This window comes from Schistocerca americana, chromosome 4, assembly GCF_021461395.2.
Source record: "Schistocerca americana isolate TAMUIC-IGC-003095 chromosome 4, iqSchAmer2.1, whole genome shotgun sequence".
Taxonomy (NCBI): domain Eukaryota; kingdom Metazoa; phylum Arthropoda; class Insecta; order Orthoptera; family Acrididae; genus Schistocerca; species Schistocerca americana.
In genome coordinates this window covers 387,613,154-387,625,254 of record NC_060122.1, presented here as the reverse complement: position 1 = coordinate 387,625,254, position 12,101 = coordinate 387,613,154, and the positions used below count along the sequence as shown (strand labels likewise).

The window sequence follows — 12,101 nt, the reverse complement described above, 5'->3', positions numbered from 1 at the left end:
GGCGCTCGGTCTGCAATTACTGACAGTGGCGACACGCGGGTCCGACGTATACTAATGGACCGCGGCCGATTTAAAGGCTACCACTTAGCAAGTGTGGTGTCTGGCGGTGACACCATAGTTATCTACCTATTCAGATTAGTATTCCGAACCTAGATTGTCTGAAGTGGAACAGCGGCATTCTGGTAATAGGGAACACCTCATCCTGTCATGACAATACATGCCAAGATTCCACATTATAACCATTGTAGCATTAACACAGGTATAAATCAGGCATAGAAGCAAGGCATCCAATGTAACTCACAGGTAGGCAGATCGAACTAGAGAATTTGAAGTCAATGGTCATGTGATCAGTGTAGTTAAAGATACACTGCGGTTCATAAGGCTTGAGACACAGATGAAGGCATCTACCTGTAATGTACAGTACGTTTATACCACGATACCCATGCAGTCTGCAGTTTTCTCGACGAGTATGGAGGTGGGGGTCCTTTAAAACAGAGAGCAGCTGTACACAAAGATATTAATGTACGCTACTGGCCATTAAAATTGCTACATCGAGAAGAAATGCAGATGATAAACGGGTATTCAGTGGACAAACATATTATACTAGAACTGACATGTGATTACATTTTCACGCAATTTGGGTGCGTAGATCCTGAGAAATCAGTACCCAGAACAACCACCTCTGGCCGTAATAACGGCCTTGATACGCCTGGGTATTGAGTCAAACAGAGCTTGGATGGCGTGTACAGGTACAGCTGCCCATGCAGCTTCAACACGACACCACAGTTCATCAAGAGCCAGTTGCTCAGCCACCATTGACCAGACGTTTTCAATTGGTGAGAGATCTGGAGAATATGCTGACCAGGACAGCAGTCGAATATTTTTTGTATCCAGAAAGGCCCGTACAGGACCTGCAATCAGCGGTCGTGCATTAACCTGCTGAAATGTAGGATTTTGCAGGGATGGAATGAAGGGTAGAGCTACGGGTTGTAACACATGTCAAATGTAACGTCCACCGTTCAAAGTGCCGTCAATGCGAACAAGAGGTGACCGAGACGTGTAACCAATGGCACCCCATACCATCACGCCAGGTGATACGCCAGTATGGCGATGACGAATACACGCTTCCAATGTGCGTTCACCGCGATGTTGCTAAACACAGATGCAACCATCATGATGCTGTAAACAGAACCTGGATTCATCTGAAAAAATGACGTTTTGCCATTCGTGCACTCAGGTTTATCGTTGAGTACACAATCGCAGGCGCTCCTGTCTGTGATGCAGCTTCAAGGCTAACCGCAGCCATGGTCTTCGAGCTGATAGTCCATGCTGCTGCCAACGTCGTCGAACTGTTCGTGCAGATGGTTGTTGACTTGCAAACGCCCCCACTTTTTGACTCAGGGATCGAGGCGTGGCTGGACGATCCGTTACAGCCATGCGAATAAGATGCCTGTCATCTCGACTGCTAGTGATACGAGGCCGTTGGGATCTAGCACGGCGTTCCGTATTACCCTCTTGAACCCACCGATTCCATATTCTGCTAACAGTCATTGGATCTCGACCAACGCGAGCAGCAGTGTCGCGATACGATAAACTGCAATCGCGATAGGCTACAATCTGACCTTTATCAAAGTCGGAAACGTGATGGTACGCATTTCTCCTCCTTACACGAGGCATCACAACAACGTTGCACCAGGCGACGCCGGTCAACTGCTGTTTGTGTATGAGAAATCGGTTGGAAACTTTCCTTATGTCAGCACGTTGTAGGTGTCGCCACCGGCGCCAACCTTGTGTGAATGCTCTGAAAAGCTAATCATTTGCATATCACGGCATCTTCTTCTTGTTGGTTAAATTTTGCGTCTGTAGCACGTCATCTTCGTGGTGTAGCAATTTTAATGGCCAGTAGTGTATATTCCTGACAAAATACTCCAACCTCCAAACTAGTCGAGAAAACTAAAGGCTGTATGGTTATCATGGTATAAACATTTGTTACAGAGAGATGCCTGCATCTATAGCTGGAGTAGCTCGAGCCTTACAAACTGCAATGTATCTACTACTACACTGAGCACGTGATCACAGCCTTGCAATTCCCTAGGTGGTTCTGGCTACCTTTGAGATAAGAGCAAGAGATTTAAATTCATATGTGGCAGAGAAGATTTGTAGGATATAATGTGTTGGCTGAGTGGATCATGTTCGAATACCAAAACTCAAATAAAATTAAAAAGAAAACAGAAAAACGCACTTGATGTAGATGTGTAGTGCCTGATGGCACTCCTGTTGTAAAGCTTAGTATGGACAGATTCATTGTTGAAACTCATTGCAGCAATTTTGTGTCGCAGACGCTTTACGGCAGACTTTTTCGCCCCTCCATCCGAAGAATCGTAATCACATGCTTGATTGAAGGAAAGCAGATACCGGTAGCTGAAAGTTGAGTCTCGGCTGCGATGCTGCAAAATTTCGTTTATATAAACCAAACAAGGAAAGGGGAGCTACTATGAACTGTGGAATCCGAACCACAGTCTAATTGTGCTGTATCCCCACTTCCTTGACGGGTGAATGACAGGTTTAAGCGCAAAGTAAAAAGTGCTCATACTGGGATTCGATCCCACAACTTTTCGGCAACTAGCTGCAGAATCTGGTGCTAGGACACAACGCCATATACATATTTATTTGCGCTTGCTGCTTTCTCGAGTCACTGCTTTTCCCTCGAGTTGTGACGGCTGATCGCTAGGTGGATTTGGCATCGTCATCGTTTTCGCAATGGCGAGATACTTTAATTCACATAATTCAGTCAATTTCTACGAAATATTTATAAATTGTATACAGATACCTTCTTGATGAATCGGTTTATCGAGTAGTCAAACCTAGATCAAAAGCCGTACGCCACTTCCTGTGATTAGCCTTCATATATAGAAGGAAGCGGTTAAAGGCGCTGCAGTCTGGAACCGCAAGACCGCTACGGTCGCAGGTTCGAATCCTGCCTCGGGCATGGATGTTTGTGATGTCCTTAGGTTAGTTAGGTTTAACTAGTTCTGAGTTCTAGGGGACTAACGACCTCAGCAGTTGAGTCTCATAGTGCTCTGAGCCATTTGAACCGTTTAGAAGGAAGCGAGCAGGCGACTTCACTTTATACGGCGTGAGTCAGGAGGAAAGGCATATGCTTTGAGGGTGATAGTGCTAGTGATTCCGAACAAAAAACTTTAAATGAACGTATGCGCTTTTCTTAACTACGTCCAAGATACAGCAGTTTGAAAATCGTGGGTGTTAGCCGCATGTCATGTCCTTCACCGACGCTCACATGTAAAAACAACCAAAGCGACAAAAGGCCACATAGCGTTGTTTTTACTTTTCATAGGTCATTTTTCTGAATCCGAACCTCTTTTTCCACACACACACACACATTGATTTAGCGAGCCCACTGCTTCCATCAATTGTCTTCCGATGTATCTTCACAGCAACTGACTTGTACACCAGTTGGGCTGATGCATCTCCAATTGCAGATATTTCGACGCAAACAATGGCCAAGACATTCTTTACTCATTGAACTCTTCGTTAGTATTTTACGTGCATGTGTTCAAATAATGGACTTCATGAACGAGCTCATATCAGTATGAAAGTTGCTTCCTACAAGATTTGCAAAATGTGTTGTAGTTGACAGTGGACATTTTTAACATCTTTTGTGCGTAAATATACACAATTAAACATAACATTATATCAAAATGTCTCATTAACCGGCATCTGCATTTGTTCTATTCCCCATTGTTTTCATTAGTTTCTCCTGAAACTGTTAAGAACAGGACATATGTTCAGAGGACACTTTTTGTCCAGAATGACTTATTCTAACACCACTCAAAGTATGTACCTTTCCCTCTGACTGACTCACTATACGCATTGAGGAGACGCAAAATAAATGTTTGAAAGTTTTACTGAACTTCAAAATAGTCACCGTCGTTATGTATAATCCGTCGTCACCAATGTGGAAGTTGTAGGAAATCCTTAGCAGCACCAGTTGTGTTGCTAATGTGAGTGGAGCTGTCTATTACTCGAAGAATCTCTGACGATTCTCAAGCGAATACCATGAAATTCTCCTTCAGCTTAGAGTTCAAGCTGGAGTCATGGCCTAGGCTGTGTCACAAAAAATAACAGCTTTAGAGAAAGAAGCGTCGACGCTTGCTGCTGTACCCAGACTTCATTTTGCATGACAATGGTGAGGCACAAGTTGTGACTAATTTGTATTGTCGATTGAGCAGGGAAGAGCTGTACCATCCACCGCATTCTCTGGACTTAATCCCTTGTGACTTCAACTTGATAACCAGATTGAAGAAAGCATTCGCTTTAGAACCGTTACAGATATTCTTCGGGTAATAGACCGCTCCACTCGCACTATCAACACAACCGGCTGTACTAAGGGTATCTTACGACTAACACATCGCTGGTAAGGGGTTGTACACAATACTGGATACTAATCCGAAGGACACTAAAACTTTGAAACTTGTATCTGTTTTTTATATGTTGTAAATAAGTGTAATGCCACTATTGAAGTTCCAAGCTCATATGTCAGAATTGTTCCACAGGTTTCTATTCAAGAAACAGGTTAGCATTGCATATTTAAAGAGTATGGTCCGTCAGAAACAAGCTCATATGCATGTTAAGGTAATCATTATCAATAGTTCACTGCTGCATAGCAACTAGTTCGTCAGCAAAGTGTCCAGTCTTATTTTATTGATGTTATTATTTACAAATACTTTTATGACTTTTACTATATTACTGTGGTTTCTTAGGCGTCACGTCTGGATATTCGCTCCCAGGATTCGGCCCCAGATCGAAGCCAGCATGCAGATTAACGCCAAGGGCCAGTGTGCCAGCCAGTTTGGATGTGACTTTTAGGTGGTTTCCCACATCCAACTAACCAGGAAAGTACTTGGGCTCGAACAAACATAAATACACCAAAATCGTGTGAGAAATAATGTAAAGGTCTCTTATTGCACTAGTGATACTCCAGCATCTGCAAAACTCTGCAGTCGTCCGTTAGAGGCCTTTGCGTATGCCATGCCGCATTGCACAAAGACCTGCCGGTACGCCAGTCGGGACCAGTAGGGACGGTGCAGTGTGCCTCTGAAGTTGCGTTTTGTGACTATATTTGTGTATTGGCTCGGCGATTGGTAATCAATCCTGCTAATGTATTGCGATTGGTTGAGACGAAGTTACGAAGGACCCTTCTTCTTAAAGATGGTATTCGTGTAGAAGACAAATCATTCGCGTGTTTTCTGGTATCTCTTATAGTGTAGAAATATGAGTATAAGTTAGAAACAGATACTGTTGTAACACTAACACATAATGATGATGATAGGGATGATAACGACGAACAACTCATTGCAAACGGTAGTGCTACGGCAAGTGCGGGAAGAGGCGATGGAAGCAGTGACAGTGAACACCAACCGTCTCCCAGGAAGAAGGTTAAAGTTGCAAGTATCATCACGGCGTTTGATGACAACACACTGGAGAACATGTACGATGATTATTACGTAAGAGGTTTCGACACGTACGACAAGCTACTGAACAGATACCCTAAACTGAAGTCTAAAAGCAATATTAAAAACATACAGGATTACGTGGCAAAGAAAAGAGAAGGAAATACAGTTTTCAAAGGAAATCGTACACTGCTGTTCAAGACCATCAAGGAGCGTGTAATGGCGAAATTCGATGAAGCGCGAGAATTTGGTTCCGCCGTTCATTATTGGCATTTACAACATTGGGCTTTGGACGTAGCCAGAAATCTCGGGTGTACAAACTTTACAGCTTCAATAGGATTTATTACTAATTTGAAAAGGGAGTTTAGGATAACATTACGCCGTATCACTATGCTCCAAGCACGAAAAGATAAGGATGACGAAGAAGAGCTGATTGAAAGAGCTCAAGCATTTGATGCTCACGTTAATGAGCATATCACGAGAGAAAACATCGATATTAGTTCTGTATGGAACTGTGATCAGAGTCAGTTCAACTATGAACTTTCTTGTGACAGAACACTATCCATGAAAGGGGAGAGTAAAACTGTCGCGATATTGCAATCAGTTAACTGTGCAACACGTAGTTACACGATCGATGTTGCTATATCAATGGACGGACGATTGGCAGACAAACTCTGTATTTGTTTCCCAGAAATAGAAACGCGGTGCCCTCCAAATGTCGTCGTCGATGCAAGTGTGAGTGGGAAGATGTCGAAACAACATCTGAAGACGTTTTTTCTGTCAGTTTAGAATCCACATTTGTCGAGAAAGTCATTAGTACATTGTGACTCCTGGTCTGGACATAAGGATGAACGAGTACTACTGGAAGCATCTGGCGGAAAACATGTAGATTTAACAATCATTCCGCCTAAAACTACAAAATATGCACAACCTCTGGATGTGTATTTCTTCAGGCAACATAAAATATAAAACATAAAACTTAGAGGTTCACTGATGACACTGTAATTCTGTCAGAGACAGCAAAGGACTTGGAAGAGCAGTTGAACGGAATAGGCAGTGTCTTGAAAGGAGGATATAAGATGAACATCAACAAAAGCAAAACGAGGATAATGGAATGTAGTCGAATTAAGTCGGGTGATGCTGAGGGAATTAGATTAGGAAATGAGACACTTAAAGTAGTAAAGGAGTTTTGCTATTTGGGGAGCAAAATAACTGATGATGGTCGAAGTAGAGAGGATATAAAATGTAGACTGGCAATGGCAAGGAAAGCATTTCTGAAGAAGAGAAATTTGTTAACATCGAGTATAGATTTAAGTGTCAGGAAGTCGTTTCTGATAGTATTTGAATGGAGTGTAGCCATGTATGGAAGTGAAACATGGACGATAAATAGTTTAGACAAGAAGAGAAAGCCGGGCGCGGTGGTCTCGAGCTTCTAGGCGCGCAGTCCGGAACCGTGTGACTGCTACGGTCGAAGGTTCGAATCCTGCCTCGGGCATGGATGTGTGTGATGTCCTTAGGTTAATTAGGTTAAGTAGTTCTAAGTTCTAGGGGACTGATGACCACAGCTGTTAAGTCCCATAGTGCTCAGAGCCATTTGAACCAGCCAAGAAGAGAACAGAAGCTTTCGAAATGTGGTGCTACAGAAGAATGCTGAAATTAGATGGATAGATCACATAACTTACGAGGAGGTATTGAATAGGATTGGGGAGAAGAGGAGTTTGTGGCACAACTTGACTAGAAGAAGGGATCGGTTGGTGGGACATGTTCTGAGGCATCAAGGGATCACCAATTTAGTATTGGAGGGCAGCGTGGAGGGTAAAAATCGTAGAGGGAGACCAAGAGATGAATACACTAAGCAGATTCAGAGGATGTAGGCTTCAGTAGGTACTGGGAGATGAAGAAGCTTGCACAGGATATAGTAGCGTGGAGAGCTGCATCAAACCAGTCTCAGGACTGAAGACCACAACAGCAGCAACATATAAAATATACGCCAAGAGAATAACAGACTTCATTAAACTACGTTCCAGTAAAATGCAGCCGAAATTGCACCACAGATTCTTTATCATGAATATGCATTCTGTCATTTACAATCAGTTATCTGCGGGAGTATACAGACCAATGCTTCGTTACGCGTGGCAGAACGCTGGCTACGATATTGGTGAACCAGTGAACAACTTCAAAAGTGTCATTGACGTGGCGTTCAACACTGGTATTATAGAATGTGCAAATACTCCATGCGATCAACTAGCATTTTTTCACTGTGCGTTTTGCAGTCATTCGTATTGCTCGGAGCATTTTATTGACATTCGCCATTTACATTTATAGTTAAGATTACTGCATTGCGTATGGCGTCTAGAATTACATCTACAGTGATATCTATAGCATGACTGCAGAGTTTCGCAGAAAAACTACACCCACTAGCACATTCAGAGGTACATAATGGTCCTGTAACCAAACGTTCATACAGATCTATTTGTTCGAGCCCAAGTACCTTCCTGGTAAGTGAAAACCGGACTGGTAGTCACCTATGCGATTCACAAACATTTAGAAGCATTTATTGTACACTTGGGATAACAATAGACACAAAGGTTGGTTGCACAAGTTACGTACTAGGCGGGAAAGCTATGGGACTGAATGGACATTGAGCCACCCTCTTCTAGTAACACTGCAAATTCCAGTAATTAACATGTCCAAATGGTGAAGAAATAGCACGCAAGCCACGAAAAAGAAGAATCCCACGGTTTCATGGAGTTGAAACATTAATCTTTTTAATACAGTAAGTAAATTTGACAAAAGCAGGAAATCTACAAAAATATGACAAGAGTGATGGCAAATCCTCTGTGTTTTATTACCATTATCGCAATGCATATTGCAAATAGAAATTCCTAAGATCAAACCATTTCATGTATGTTGCTACTTACAACCTGAGAAATAAGATCAATAAAAATAATAGTGCTATCTCTAAAGTGTACCAGAATAGAACTATTTCTTATGCTTTCTAAATTTAGAGATGTTAACATGAAGTAACTGATGCATTTTTTTATATGCAGAATACAGTTGTCCTGACAAACATTTGGTCATTGCATATGGATAAAGACCACTGGGGCGATCCTGAAGTGTATCGACCAGAACGTTTCATTACTGAAACTGGAAAGCTTAGAGAGGATGATGCATTCTTACCATTTGGTCTTGGTGAGTTGTTGCTAATTGAATAAGTAATGGTAACATAAATTGTAACTGATATCTGACAGCTTCAATTTGACTTTCAGGTCGACGTCGGTGTTTGGGGGAGCAATTGGCAAAGTTTTGTTTATTCCAGATGTTTGCTGGAGTCTTGCAAAAATTTCGTCTTGTTCCTGCTAATGGTACTGGACTGAAGCACTCTAATGTTGAGGGCATTAATCTTGCACCAAAACCTTATGACATTATTTTCAAACTTCGATAACATTGCAACAATTGAAAAGTATTATTACTTTCATTACTGCAACAACAACTAATAGACGAATATATATATGTAAATTAGGCTGACAATTCTCAGTGAAATTAAATTTCATTAACTTAGTTGCATACCAAACCTTTTTTTTTTAAGTTTGTGAAATCGCACAACAGTGTTCAAAGGAAAGATGAAAAGTGGATATAAGGTTGCTAAAAACTTGTTATATGCGAACAATAAGGGGAGTGTTTACATATTTCCTGGTATCAATATGTAAACTATAGGTGTCATCTAACGATTAGAATTTAATTTGGCTTTTTTAAATCCATTCAGTAACGTACTTAACATTTTAATTATGTGTATCTACACTCAAGTAAGTAAACCGAATTATATATGTCAGTCTCAGTAACAATTTGTCGATCATAAATTCCGCTATAGTTGTAAAAAGTATTTATTTCTAAAAAGGAAAGCATACCCACTTTCAGGACATAAGTCCCATCTCCAGGTGCATCTACAAAATTTTTAAAATGAATAATAATACCTATGCACCTGGTTAAGATAATCATAGGTAAACAAAACAAACAGAAACTCATCGAAAAAACTCTATACCGACACTACAATTTGACTCAAGAAAGAATGTATAACTTAAGTTAAAATAGTTTACAGAATGTTAAAGTAGTGCATCCCTGGTAGAAGACATGAAACAGGATATCCTCATCAATCTTAGGTCTGCCAGAAAACCCCTCACAGAGGAAGACATACATAAAAGGGCAAAGATTTCCAATTAGAAGAGCGGAAATCTCCGTTACCTAGAATAAGGTATGGAGAGAATTGTAATTTTGTCAAATAAAGACATGGTTGGAGACTGCGGCTGTTATATGAAAAAACTGTTGGTGCTTTCATCAAAACAAATTATTCATTTGCTTCCAGTTGGTTGCCCTAGGATAAACAATAATTCACATTTACGAATGTGTAATCAAAATGATGGCCTTAAATTTGTGTTGGAATGTAATTTACATGAAATGTACATCTGGCACATTTGTTTTTGCATTCTTATTGCAATGAAATACGTTCTCAAGGATTTTTGTATTTCCATAGTTCCAAAACCTACACTACATTGTAAACACTTTCGTTCGATCACAAGAGAATTTTCAGTGTGCTTCACATGTTTTGATTTATCTTGTGAACTGTGTATTTGTTTCCGTATGTTGCAAATCAATTTCTGTGGTGTACATTGAAAATTTATTTTGTAATCGAACGAAAGCGGTTTACAATGCAGACCAATGTTTGTGACTGCGAAAACACAAACATCCTTGTGAATTTGTTTCATTGCAATAAAACTGAAAAACAATGTGGCAGATGAACATTCAAGCATGTTGCATTCCAACACAAATATTAGCGCAACCATTGTAGTTACACATTAGTAATTATGAATTATTTTTTATCGTAGGGAACCTCACAGGAAGTGAATGTATAATTTCTTTTGATGTAAGCATGAAAAAGCCGTCTGATGATGAATTTTGAAAAGTGAGAAACAGGTAATGGTACTTTTTGAATAAAATAACCTAAAACAAATTTGTGGTTGGCTTCTGTACAATATCAACACTATGAAGAATTATCGACCTGTCATCCTAAATGTCCCATTACGAAACTTACAATGGTCCAGAATTAGGGGCCTGACATGCATCCACATGAAGACAGGTGGGCTGAGTTTCAAACACTGAAACGTCCAAAAAGGGTTTCTATAGAATGTGTACCTGCAGGTATGTGAGAAAAACAATGCAATCCCCTGAGTAACATTTGAGACTCACCAATGCTTCATAGACACACATCAGACTAGTCTGGAGCACAACCCAAAGTTGAAATGCCAGTGGAAGCGGCTGTGTATTAGTAACGGACTGCTCACGCCATCTCATGGGCAAAATTTAGATTAATGTACCAGCCCAGAACAGGACTAAGAAACCATAAACTCTAATCTGCTGCTGTGAAGCTAACTTCTCTCATATACCAACGAGGCATTAATTAAATATTATCTGCTCGTGTATAGATTGCAAAACCAACAAATGGGGTCACTGAAGAATAAAAGAATTCATACACAATGCTTAGAGAGTACAGTCTCAAATTGCCACTAATTTGCACATACACAAAGTTGTGGAACAATAACACAAATGGAAGGAAACCAATAAAGCACTTATAGCCTACCAGCAATTAAGCAGAAGCAGCTAAGTTAGAGCACTATTGATCACAATAAGAATATCCATACAATAAAATGTACACTTCTAATTTGATTTCAAAACTGTTTAAGAATTTTGCAGATGCACCTAAAGATGAGACATGTGTCCTGAAATCGGATAGTGCTTTCCTTTTTAGAAATAAATAATTTTTACAACTGTAGCCAGTTTTATCACTGATAATGAATAACAGTTGTGGATGTCCTGTGAAGAGAAATGTCGCTAACATCTGATTGCCATAGTATTCTATTACGGTAATGATTATGCAGTACTAGCTAAATGTATACTTTGGGATTACCACAGTGTATCACAAGTTCTTACACCGTGTAAATTTCTTTAAGTAAAAAGCAGTAGCTGGAAAACTTCACATGCTGCAAACAGAAACTCATTTCTAGCGATTAACCTGGCAGACTGATGTACAAGGACAGATACCAAAATCAAACTGAATCGCAACACCCCATGTCACAATGGATATACAACACAACACAAAGTTGCTGTGCTGAGATATGCAGCATCAACTAAGCTATAACAAGATATTCTCAAACAAAAGTTATTTCTTGTTCAATATGTAAAAGTTCATTTGCAAAGAATTCTCTGGATAATTAAACAATGAATTTGAATGCAGGTTTCCATGGTCATTGTCACTGACAATAAGTCATCAGTTTTAGACATATGGAGTGATGGTTAAAATTTTCAATCATTTTAGAATATGGTACGTTGTACACCATGAAGATATCCTTCAAACCAGAATAACTCTGCTATCAGAAAGTTTAATATTGCTTTCACCATAGCATTTAACACTAATAGAGTTTTGTGGGATAGCAGAATAGATGAACAATTATTTTTCTTACTGGGGCGATTGACAGTCAGCCAACTTACAAAATCTAGTTTCCTCTTATTTCGCAATAGAAGAGCAGAAGGCAAACTGCAACACATAAATTATGTATATCATTTTACCTTGCATCA

The 12,101-nt window shown here is 40.2% G+C and overlaps 1 protein-coding gene across 1 annotated transcript in view; it reads left to right on the top strand.

The window, feature by feature from the left end:
* Nucleotides 1-8,993, top strand: part of LOC124613504 (methyl farnesoate epoxidase-like) — a 217,605-nt gene extending 208,612 nt beyond the window's left edge. Inside the window, exons 15-16 of the mRNA XM_047142212.1 lie at nucleotides 8,522-8,663; nucleotides 8,741-8,993. Coding sequence (XP_046998168.1) covers nucleotides 8,522-8,663; nucleotides 8,741-8,916 — 318 coding nt within the window. The 3' untranslated portion in view covers nucleotides 8,917-8,993. The remainder of the gene's footprint in view (nucleotides 1-8,521; nucleotides 8,664-8,740) is intronic.
* Nucleotides 8,994-12,101: the final 3,108 nt, after the last annotated feature.